Source organism: Teleopsis dalmanni, chromosome X (genome assembly GCF_002237135.1).
Source record: "Teleopsis dalmanni isolate 2A chromosome X, ASM223713v2, whole genome shotgun sequence".
Taxonomy (NCBI): domain Eukaryota; kingdom Metazoa; phylum Arthropoda; class Insecta; order Diptera; family Diopsidae; genus Teleopsis; species Teleopsis dalmanni.
This window is the reverse complement of record NC_051848.1, coordinates 28,348,547-28,362,029: the sequence shown is the minus strand read 5'-3', so window position 1 is coordinate 28,362,029 and position 13,483 is coordinate 28,348,547. Positions and strand designations below refer to the sequence as shown.

Here is a 13,483-nt window from a genome sequence, read left to right as displayed (position 1 = left end):
ATATACATAATTTAGTTCAAATAATTAAAATAGTGCTGCTATAAAGCTTATTGAAGCTATAATTTGGGGATTTGATTTGTGTTAATAATAATGATTTTTTTTTGAAGTGTGAAAGTGTAATAATTTTTTGATTGAAATGTAGTTATTAATATTATTTGTCGCCGATTCTTACTTTGGGCTTTAAGCGGTGGACATTTAAATAAACAGAAACCTGTACGTTTGTTTTTTTTCCATTGGTTTATTCATTTTTCATTATATTTATTAATTTTTTATATTTTAATTTTTTGTCAGGTCTTTCGATCTCATTATGATCTGAAGAATATAGTAAGATGGTGTGAACTATACCATATATAAAAGTTTAACTACATTATAAACATAAACAACATTATAAAAATGTGTGAAGCAAAGGTCTCTACATACACGCCGATACTAGAAATGAACTTTTCGTTAATCCTCTAAAAATTTGTGTGCCATTGAACAATATCTGATGCATCTAAAGTATTTCGTATCTTATCGTTTAATTGGACCGAAGAGATAATTTGTTCCGTAAATGACGAATGTGTTTTGTTCAAGCTATAATATCCCTAAAAAAAAGATAATGGCAGTGGATTGTACAATGCATATTTGTAATATTTAAAATTCCATGGTTAGTGGAGTGGGTTTTGCAATGGTTCATTGTAAGGATTGTAATGGGTTCGACAAAAATTTTGAACAAGCAGTTATAGTTTTTGTGCAGTATATAGAAAGTAACTATGAGTTTAGTAGTGGCGGTCCGAAACGAAAATTTCTAACAAGGTATTTTATATATGAGTGAATATTTGACAGTTTTTAAATTCATTGTATGTAAGTTGGAAAAGCCTACTTACTTAACGAAAAAAATTTTTTTCTAAAGGGAAAATCCAATGATAAGTAAGATAAGCTTAAATATACAATTTAAGCCTTTAGTCCACCCCTCTATATGGATGTAAAACCAATCCTTACAGATAATCGTTCAAGTGTTCTGACTAAACACACTATCGAATGAAAGTCTATGGTTCATCACCAACTAAATATCAATCAAGATTGAGATAGTAAAGCGTAAGTGGGACTGGAATAATGTGAATAATGCAGCGACATTTTTTAACGATTTCCTTTACTTTTTGGAAATTGAAAATAAAATCGTTAGATAACACATACTCTTATCCAGACTCTGATGAGCCTGGGTAGTTCGCAGGCGAAACGCGAAAGTGGAAACTGTTAGAGTACAGAGAACATGACACCGGTGTCAGACATCTGTTGATATTATCTTTAGTCTTTCATCTCATAGTTCCCCCTGAAACAAACTGACGTGGACGGTAAATTCCTTATTTATATATATATTTTATTTGTTTATTTTTGAGTCATATTTAATATAGGGTAGGTATGCTATGCTTTATTTATTTATGTTTTTTGCTGTTTGTAAATAGTTTCAGTGATCAAGCATCACTGTTTTTCGGGCATTGCTAAAGGTGATATACTGAGGGCATGAATTTATAACCACTAAGGTAGAAATGGTCCCATGAGGGTGACGGCACTCCAATTGGAGGTCTAGACACCAATACAAATGAACCAATTGATTGAATTTCAATTTAAAATTATATAAAGCAGGGCTGTTCAAAGCAGGGCCTATAGATCACATGCGATCTGCAGCTAAAATTTGTGTGGGTCACGACATGTTTCTAATCTACCGCAATTACGTAAATTTTCTTTTGGTGTACTTTGGTGAAATTATATTATTTTTTTTTTATTTTTTTATAGTATAACAAATAAATAAATTTAAATTAATAAAACTAAATTTTACATTAATAACCGTATTTTATTTTTCTCTAAAACAATTATAAACCTATACATTTGTTTATGCGACCCTCCAATCGGTATAGTGATTTGTATTGGCTTGCGATCTCATCTGCATTATACCAGGGATAGCCCTGGTATAAATTACAACTCAATCGTACCAATTGGGTGGTTGGTTTTTGTATGGAATCAGATTGTAATTTTAACTTATTTTATAGATGCGAGACACAAAAGAATTCAAAATTAAGATAACTTATGCTGTGTGAATAGGATTTTACAGTAAAAGTATAAATTATTTCTATTTTCAAATCTAGCTTAGGTTGGTAGAAAAAATGCAGTTCATTGATTTCATATCTGTTTGCACTTTATGCTCCATGGGGTTAATTGCTGGCGTAACAGACCACATCCATTGCTTCCCTATTTATTCTATTCAGTTAAATTAATTACTCTCAGGTCAAATCAGGTTAAAGAGTAATATATTTATTATATATTCTATTATTTTGGGGCATTATTTTTTTAATAACGGACATTATTTCTATTTAAATAATAAACAACTTTAATTAATAATTTTAACAAAACGTAGTTGGAGCTGTAATCGACGTGGCCGCTCATGGACTATAATCCAACAGCATGTTTGTTTCAATTTTATTTAATGATTTTTGTTTTTTATAGAACATATAGGAGTTTCCTTAAGTTAGGTAATATTTCAAAATAATAATAATAATAACAATTGTTGTTGTTGTTGTTGTTGCTGTTGTGGTTACAGCTAATTTCACTCTACATATAGAAATGAAATTAAACAATTCTGGTGTACGAACGACTACATTCTTGTTGTTGCTTTCATTTGCATGCTTTTGTTATTGTTTCGATGGTTGTTGTTGTCATTATTGTTTTAGTTGTTTCTGTTGTTTTTGTTGCTGTTGTTTGTTGCTGTTGTTTTTGTTGCTTGTCATTAGTCAAAAGCTGTTTTACTTTAAAAGTTTCATTAAATTTGTTGTCAGTCGCTTTAAATATTTGAAACGAAACGGTTAGAGATTTTAAAGCGGGAGTGCAGAAATTAAAAAATATTAAATAAATAAATAAATAAATAATTTGTTAATGCGTGATATATAGTGTAAGAGAAAAAAATAGTACAAAAAAATAATTGTGATTACATACGTTTTATTTTTATAATATAATATAATATTAAATAAATAAAATTAAAAATTAAAATTTTTAGTAGATTTGAAAGCGAAATAAATTGTTTATTTAAAGTTTAAAGAAATTATTAAAAAAAAAACAATTATTGTGTAAAAGATATATATTATATATATAATATAAAGGACACTTTACAAAATTATTTTAGCTACGAAAAAAATGTAAGTCAACAAAAAACAAAAAATATCAAGTAAAACAATATTAATTATATTATTTTTTTTATTTTTATAATATACAATAATATTATAAAAATAAAATTAACAATTAAAAATATTAGTAAATTTAAAAGGGAAATAAATTGTTTACTTAAAGTTTAAAGAAAGTAATCAAAAAAATAAATTAATGTGTAAAAAATATATTATTCTATATATAATATAAAGGACCTTTTACAAAATTACTTTAGCTACGAAAAAAATGTAAGTCAACCAAAAACAAAAAATATTAAGTAAAACAATATTAATTATTAATTAATAATAATTAATTATTATTTCAAGTAAAGTCGTTTTGTTTATTGGGTTTTAACTTTTATTTCGAACGTTTGTAGAAAATACACAAAAATAAACGTTCGAAATAAAAGTAAAAAAAACCTAATAAACGAAACGTCTTTATTTTAAATATTAATTAAAAAAATAATTAGTTCTTATAAAATATATTAATTTATCATATCAAAACCGAGGTGAAGTCCCTCGAACCCAAGTAAACAAAAAAAAAAAAAATTAACTGAAAATAAAATATAATATTAAATAGTCTACACCCAAAAAAAATTACACTTATACTTATAAATACTTATAAATAAATTACTAGCATATTCAGCTAAAAAAAATTAATGCAAATCCTTCTCTTCTATGTTCTACATTAATCACTTGTATTTTTAATATTACACAACATTTTAATAATATTTTGAAAGTGGTTATATGTTATATAAAAACTAAATAAATAAATAAAATTTGTAATCATTTTTTCACAAATTTTATTTATTTTAAGTAATATATTTGTTATACCATTTTGATATAACATGCAACTCTGAACTGGTGGCGGAAAAAAATACAGTATAAATAAAATTTTAAATCGGTTTAATTAATTTAATATTTTAAAAATTGTTTATTTTATATAAAATAAATGTTAGCAGTTTTTATTGAAAAACATTCGTTTTCTTTAAAGTAATTTAATTTTTTAATCACTAATAATGGATCACCTAATCATAAATAAATGATAAAAATTATTAAAACTATTAAAAATTATTAAAATAATAAACCTTTATTAATTGTTTATTATTTGTTAATAAACCTTTATTATGTGTTTATGCATTGAAGATGGTCTAAGAAGTATACTGAAATATCTGTAATTAAAATAATTTTTTAATTTTTTTAATAAAAATGAAATATTACTTAATATTTAACACTGTTTAAAAAGTGTGATTTTTTATTTTATTTAAAAAAAAATTTCCATTAAGTGATGTGTTAAACAAACGACCTAAGCCCGGTTAAAAATATAAAAATTAATTGTTTAATAATTCAAAAATATTTATTATAATGACCTTTACTTTAATTATTAAAATGTTAAATGTTTTTAAGAGTTTTATAACGAAAATATAATTAAAACATAATTGCATTATAAAACTTAATCAACTGTTAACCCAAATTTGATATATATAAACAATTCATTGCTTTAAATAATAATAAATAAGTAATAAATAATAACAGTACAATATAATAATATACATAATATTTTTTTTAAATTTATAAAAACGATCTATAAAATAAATATAAACAATTTAAAAATATAAAATATGTTTTAAAAAGTTTTATTACAAAATTAAATATAATAAAAATATTTTATAAAACTGAACAAAATAGTTACCGCGTTTTTATATAAATAAGAATATATTTTTACTATAAAATTTTTATTAAATGCAGCGACTCTATGCTCCAGAAACAGTTCAGGAAATTAGTAGTAGTAGTATTTTGAAATCAATAATTATTTAAACAAATACAAAATTTAATAAATACAAAAGTTATAATAACTAATAAACAAAAAAAAAATATAAAGTAAACACATAAATTTATAAATAATATAAATATTATTATAAAACAATCTATTTGTATTGTGATAAATTTATAATTAAACTTTAAATTTTAATATGAATATAGTTACTTATAAATGACAAGTAATAATAAAAAGTATTCAATAAAGTATTTTATTTAATATTAAAAATATATCAGTTATACATATACATATAAATAAAATGAAAAACAACAAATCAACAAAACTCCAGAAAAATGTGCGAACATAAAAATCAAGTACGGCTTTGGGTCAGTTAATTTAAGTGCGCTGACTCTGAGCTTCAAATTTGGCAGGGTACGAATTCGATTCCTGGTACTTGCAGTCTCAAAAAATTATTTACAAAAAATTATTTTAATAATTAAATACAAGAATTATTTTCAAGACCATTGATGTTTGGTATTTGGCAATATTCGAAACAGTTGTATGGTCAGCCAAAAATTAAATTAATTAAAATAATATAAAATGAATTTTTGTTGTTCTAGTTCACTACTGTTCGAAAAACTTCTTTATAAAGTATTTTATTTAATATTAAAAATATATTAAATTTAATATATATATTTATATAAAATTAAATATTTTTTTTAATATTTATGTTAACATTTTTAATAAATATTAATGATTTTTTTAAACAATATTAATAAAAAGTGTTCAGTATTTTATTTAATATTAAAAATATATTGGCTATAATATACATATATATAAAGTTAAAAATATTTTTTTAATATTCATGTTAACATTTTTAATAAATATTAATGATCTTTTTAAACAATATTAAAAGAACATTTTCTGATGTTCCCATAAAAAATACATTTCAAATAGGTTTTTTTAAATAAAATTTTTTTAGCAAAAAAGTTTAATATATACAAATATATGTATGTTTATGTATATAAATTAAAAATTGTTTTCAACGAATTAAAAAATTCCAATTCAGCAAAATTGTGAAGAATACAATATATAATGACAAAGTTTTGAATTTCAAAGAAAAACATACGTTTTTAGTATTTATTGCTGGCTTTGTCAAATACATACATACATACATACATACATATATATATATTTATTTAAAATTTTTTGTTTATATGCAAATTTTCTGTAATTAAAAGAATATGTTGCTTAATGCATTTTATTTTTTATAAAAAAATCAGCAAATTGTAATGTTGTGTATCTACCCGCATAATAAAGAGAAAATCGTATGAAAATATTTATATATACTCACGTGTCATTGTTTATAAAAATATTTTAAAAGTCTTAAATTTATTTATTTATTTTATTATTAAGTAAAGAATTTTATGTACAATTACTAGATATATAACTTTGAAGGGCTCAGGTGCTTTGACCTTTTCATATCTTACTGTGAATGGAAATGTTAATAAATATATTGCATATATATATATTAAAATAATTTTACAATAACTAAAGAGAAGATTAAATAAAGCCTTAAATTATTTTCAATAACACTTATTTCAAAGAATAGATTTTCATAGAAGTGTTAAATTTTGATCATCTATTAATTAGAGAGATAAAAATTCTTATAAACAAATATATGAATTACATGCTAGAACAACGTAATTCATATGTTACTTTAGCAATGATCTGTTCACCTTGCTAATTAATAAAACTCTAAAAATTTTCAATGTTAATAAACTTTTATTCAACTTTTTACAGAGAGAAAAATCGAAACGTTCTCCTCAATCAAAACAAAAAACTTAAAAATATTTGAAATTGAATTTTACTTTTTAAATTCAATAAATGCACAGCCAACTGGGTCGCCACAGTACCCCCTCCTAGCGATGGAGTACTAGCAACAACGCGACACCACAACTAAGTCGACAACACCACTCTTAATCCCGAAATTCCGCTAACCTTGCTGGGAAACGCACTACTCTACCAGCTCGTGTCACTTTCGGAATCGGCAACAGGGATTCACGCCTACAATCACCAGAAGTCACTAACTGATCACCATTCAACAGCGCTGAAGGCTGACGCGTTTCTGGAACAACCTGTTCAAGATCATCACACGTTAAGTACGCCGCCTTCAACCTATCATTCGAAACAGTCACCTCTCTCCCACGGCAAACAATAACAGACGTCTTCTCACTACGACTCAGCACCTCAAATGGACCTTCGTAAGGCTGCTCAAGTGGAGCTCGAGCACGATCCACTCGAAGAAAAACGTGCTTACAATTAATAACGTCACGCGGAACATACACAGATGAATGACAATGTCTTGTTGATTCAACGGATTTAACCTTAGCTAAAGCCCTTCGCAACGCCGACACAAAATCAGTCTCGGACGACTTCTGCTTGAAATCCGAAAGCATCTGCCCTGGAACACAAAGAGGATTTCCAAACAACATCTCTGAAGGACTAGCATTTAGGTCTAATTTCGGTGTCGTTCGCAATCCCAACAACACAAGCGGAAGAGACTGCGTCCAATTACTTGAGGAATGACATCGAATGGCTGCCTTCAATGTTCTATGGAAACGTTCAACCATACCATTTGCTTGAGGATGATAAGCCGTGGTATGAAAGTGTTTCACTCCAAGCAATCTCGTCAGTTCCCGAAATACAGCAGACTCAAACTGCCGACCCAAATCAGTGGTAATAGCCTGCGGAGAACCAAAACTTGCCACCCAACCGTCGATAAAAGCCGCTGCAACTTCTTCTGCCGTAATGCCCGACAGAGGCACAGCAACAGGACACCGAGAAAAACGATCGACGCAAGTCAAACAATAACGCTTCCCCTGAGACAAAGGCAATGGACCCACAATGTCAACATGAACATGCTGGAACCGACTATCAATATCAGCAAACGAACCAATTGGTGTTTTAGTATGCCGCTGAATCTTGGACTTCTGACACGCAATGCAACTACGCACAAACACAGCTACATCCTTAACCAAACCAAGCCAAACATACCTAGCCTGCACCAATTTCCGCGTTGCTCGAATACCAGGATGAGCCAAACCATGGAGTTTTGAGAGTACCAGCTGCCGACAGTTTGCAGGAACAAAAGGACGAACACGACTGCCTGACACATCACAGTACAGTTCAATACTCGAATCCGGCAATCTCAACTTCTTCAACCCAACACCATCTTCAGACTGGCTCTTCAGCTGAGCGAGCAACTCTGCATCAGTCTTCTGCCCCTCAGCAATTAACTCAATAACATTTGCCTCCAACTGAACCGTAGCAACCCGAGACAAAGAGTCAGCCACCGTATTATCTGCACCAGCCAGATGACGAATATCAGTGCAATACTGACTAATAAACTCCAGCTGTCTTGCACGACGAGGAGATGCCTTCTCACTTATTTGCCTGAACGCAAACGTTAAAGGTTTGTGATCCGTAAAAATGACGAAATCACGTCCCTCTAATGCATACTTAAAATGCTGGACAGCTTGATAGATAGCAGTCAACTCACGATCATAAGCACTATACTTAGTCTGCGCTGGACTCAAACCTTTTGAATAAAATGCCAATGGCTGAGTAACACCTTTCACTACTTGTTGGAGAACAGCACCCACCGCAACGTCTGAAGCATCAGTCGTGAGCGTCAATTGTGCATCCAGAGCCATGAAGTTAAGCAACGTAGCTTGGGCAAGATCATTCTTGCAAGCCTCAAAAACCTCTACATCTTCTGGAGTCCAAGAAATCACCGACTTATCATTCTTGCGGTTACCTGGTGTAAGATGAAACAACCGCTGCTGATTCTGCACAGCGTTACGCAGAAACGGCCGATAAAAGTTCACCATGCCTAAGAATTGTCTAAGCTGTTTAACCGTTGCTGGCAGAGGAAAATCACGAACAGCTTGAACTTTACTCTCCGGAGGACGTAAACCCTTTGCACTAATAACGTGCCCAAGGAACTCGATCTCGGAACAGCCGAACTTACACTTGGCAAAATTCACGGTCAAACCAGTTTCTCTAAGTCGATCTAAAACCAGTCGCAAATGCATTCTGTGTTCTGCTTCATCTTTTGACGCAATTAAAATATCGTCGATGTACGCAAAAACGAAATTAAGATCACCTAGAGTCTCATTCATAAAACGCTGAAACGTCTGGGCAGCATTACGGAGACCGAAAGTCATAAAGCGAAACTCGAACAGGCCAAACGGAGTTGTAATAGCTGTCTTCGGAATGTCTGCCAGTGCAAGCGGTATCTGATGATACGCTTTCTGCAAATCTATCTTAGAAAACATAGTTTTACCATGAAGAATACTCGTCACATCATGAATGAACGGAATCGGATACCGATCAGGTTTAGTTTGCGCGTTGAGCATGCGATAATCGCCACACGGTCTCCAACTTCCATCGCCTTTGCGAACCATGTGAAGTGGACTTGCCCAACAGCTTTTCGAAGGTTGACAAATCCCTGTCTGGACTAAAAATTGGAATTCCTTCTTGGCTTCTTCAAGTTTGGCTCCAACTAAACGTCGGGGACGCGCAAATGACGGCGCACCAAATGTCTCGATGCAATGTTCAACCTTAGTAACTAAACCCATCCGATTTGCACTCATAATGCCTAAATCACGATATTCATTAACCAGCTCAGCATAAGCTGAAACTGAACCACACACACGCACAGTATCTTCTTGAGACACAGCAGCCTTACCCTTCATCATCAAAGTCGTCTTCGAATCAACTAACCGCTTCCTTTTCAAATCCACTAACAAGTCATAGTGATTAAGGAAGTCGGCTCCAACAATAGGACAGCTAACATCCGCAATCACGAACGTCCACGGGAAATCTCTACGCAAACCCAAAGACAAAAGCAGTCGACGCTCGCCAAATGTTTGAATAGGCGTACCATTAGCAGCATATAAATTAACTGATGCAACACTGTTAGCCCTTTGCTTCCAACGACAGAACGACTTCGGTAAAACTGATATGTCCGCACCAGTATCAATGAGGAAAACGGTCGACGTGGCGGGATCTTTAATACTAAGTCGAGCTATACGAACACTAACCCCTTCTCGGCTCGACGACGTAGAAGGAGTGCCTAGTTTTTTGACTGATGAGAGCTTGCCACAAAACTACAGGGCTGCCGACAAGCATTAGCTCTATCACCAAACCTTTCGTGATACCAGCACCAATCTGGATGACTTCCTGGTCGGGAACGAGTTCGCCTACGTCTCCTCGATGACGATCGACTTTGCACCGACTCACTACGACGTAAATCCAAACGACTCAGACGCTGTTCGATTTGCTCAAGCCTTCGTAAAATCACAGCATTCTCAGAATAGGCTGGACAATCAGAGGCTGACGCTACAGCTATCTGTTGAAAATCACCCGCCTCGCAAATACGATCTGCTAATTTCGCCAGTTCTGCTAGTGCCACGTTCGATGCCTGCAGAATAGCGCGCACTTGTGGTGGCAAACGCTTCAGCCAAAGAGACTTAAGGAACTCATCGCTCACCTTGTCTTTAGCTAATGCTGTCAACTCCGTTAGCAACTGTGTTGGGCGTCTATCACCAAGTTCAACTTCTGACAACAACCGTTGAATCTTCCGCTGCTCGCTCTCACTGTACCGCTCTATGATGCAAGCCTTTAAATTAGCGTATCTTCCAGTTTCAGGAGGATGAAGCACTGCATCACTTACATCGGCGATAACACTTGACTCAATCGCTGCTACTACCGTGTTGAACTGTGTGATGTCACTCGTAATGGCAGCTACTGCGAATTGCGCCTCGATCTGAGCAAACCAAATCTCCGGTCGCTCGTGCCAAAACGGTGGCACCCTCACTGCTACACGGTTTACGACACTTCCACTATCAGAAGCCATTACTACACCTTCGTCTGCAACTGACATCACAGCTCGATAATTAGATATTTAGCTCAGAAGTTAATATTTCTAAATTTAAACTTTTTCGAAATCACGTCGGGGTCACCAATTTAGCAATGATCTGTTCACCTTGCTAATTAATAAAACTCTAAAAATTTTCAATGTTAATAAACTTTTATTCAACTTTTTACAGAGAGAAAAATCGAAACGTTCTCCTCAATCAAAACAAAAAACTTAAAAATATTTGAAATTGAATTTTACTTTTTAAATTCAATAAATGCACAGCCAACTGGGTCGCCACATTACTTTAAATTCCAGGTTAGATAGGTTAGGTTATACCGTCGATCCTTAAGGGATTTACTTATTCCTATTGGCCCATTGTGTTACCTTATAATAAAGAAACCCAAAGTTTAAAACCAACTAGAACTCTGGGCAAAGCTAAGAATGCTGTTCAGTGGGAGGTCTTGTAATTAATCATGAGTGAACTTACTTAAAATTCGAATAAATAATAAATATAATTTGAGCTTTCAAATCCATATCTTGTAACAGAATCAGCACTTCGTAATTTGTTCCAGATGGACTCTAGTGTTGCTGTTTTATTTCACTATAAGATTCATGGTTCGTTTTCGTAAACAGTGTTATCCGTTTTGTGGGTCCAAAAGTAAATATAAATGGGTTATTCTTTTACAAATCGGACGAATTTCGGAAAAAAATGACCTCATCGCCTCCGATTTGACTGACATTTTTTTATGAGCTCCTATCATAAAATAAACAAACAAATAGAATAATGAATAAATAATTGAAAATCTATATTAAAGAAAACAATTTTGAAATTATTTCCTAGGAGTTATAGACTCACGGAGTTTTGAGAATTAGCATTGTAGTCACATTTTTAAACGGCCATATTTCTGACTCTATAAATTATACAAATTTATTTCGTTTTAAAGATAATTAATTGAACCATTATATAGGGAGGGAAAAGATTGCAAACTTTTAACAGTTTTCTCCTCTATACTAGAGGCCTCTATATTTGGCAAGACAGAGTGAATACCCCTATTGGAAGTGTTGAAAACTATAACAACTGTGGTGCTTGACGATTTGAACGCTTTGGCCTTTAGAGTTTGAATAACCTTTTTAGATGGTCAGAAATGAATGCAGTTGTTTTCCTTCAACTAACGAAAATATCTAAAATTTAAATCAAATCGTATTGAATAACTATCGATTAGGAACTAGAGAAGCTTGTAAAGCTATGAGATTTAGCTTGATCATATATGTTCATATAAGAGATGTTGCATACAGATTTAAGCGTGAAGAAGCCGTTTGCATGTTGGATGCATTAAACTTGAATCAAAAGCAGTAAATCAGTAAAAATAGTGAATTGAATAAAGGGAAGCAGCTACGTAGAAGACGAAGTCAAAATAAATAACCAACGTAGTAGATTTGAAATCGATCTGGTAGCATTACATTGTGTACACATCATTGAGCTTCTTCTGTTTTTCTGCGTTTAAATTTTATTCCACAGAGGTGAAGACTATGTGGTTAGTTGGAAGGTCATGATTACTATTTTTGAGATTGAAGGGCGTGCATAACTGGAGCAAACGAAGTAGCATTACAAAAATTTATATTTACTTGTGCTTGGCTGCACAAGAATTTGTAATTGTAATTACCGATTATAATAGATTATAATACATCCGGAACATACTTGAAAACATATTTCCCGTTCACTTAGATTCTAAGTCAAAATATGAGAGATTTGTTAGATACTTAGAGAGCTTAATGATTAATTAAGCTCTGTTTGTTTTTATACAAAGTTATATTTATTTGAAAATGAAAAATGCAATTCATTTTGCTAAATTCTAACTGCAAGTAAAAACATTTTATTTCTGTTAATTTTTTCTTAAACTAATCAATAATGTAATTATTCATTAATTATAATTAGTGTTTTTTAAGTTAATTGTTGGATATTCTAATCAACTTAATTTGAATACAGATATTGCTAATGTTTATGTAAAATGAAAGTTGAATTTAGCAATTCATTAATTGGCAGAAAATATTTACTATATCAATTATTAATTATAAGACTTAATGAAATAGCAATATAACTTGATATATTGACTAACGCATTTTAAAGATGGGAAAGATTATTTTTTTTTATGTATTAATAATACTATGATAAAAATGATTAATAATACTAATAGAAATATATTAAAATATTTACTATTTGATATACAATGTATTTTAATTTTATATATTAACGTTAGATTTTGTTAAATATTACATTATTATATTTCATTTATATATTACCAAAAACGCAAATATTAGGCTGGGAAGGTTCTAGCCTACATATATTGAGGTGTGCCTCAATATTTATTTATTATTTGTTCTAAAAATAGAAGAACAAATAATAGCCAATATTGTATGACATTATTGGTGCATTTTAAGAAAGAACTTTCAAACGATAAAAATACTAGAAATAAAGAAAAAAAGTGCTCTCTCATTAAGTTGGTGTGTGTGTGTGTGTATATCCTATAGCTATCTCAAAAAGTTGATTCTGAGAAAGAAAAAATTCCACGAATTGCACTATGAATTTTATTTCTTATCGATCCGAATCTGATTACCAATGAT

The 13,483-nt window shown here is 31.0% G+C and overlaps 1 protein-coding gene across 1 annotated transcript; it reads right to left on the bottom strand.

Annotated features, from left to right (window-relative positions):
- Positions 1 to 10,075: 10,075 nt before the first annotated feature.
- LOC119688275 lies at positions 10,076 to 10,858 on the bottom strand. Its single transcript, XM_038102956.1, has one exon. The coding sequence runs from the start codon at positions 10,856 to 10,858 to the stop codon at positions 10,076 to 10,078; it is 783 nt and encodes a 260-aa protein (XP_037958884.1).
- Between the last annotated feature and the right edge of the window lie 2,625 nt (positions 10,859 to 13,483).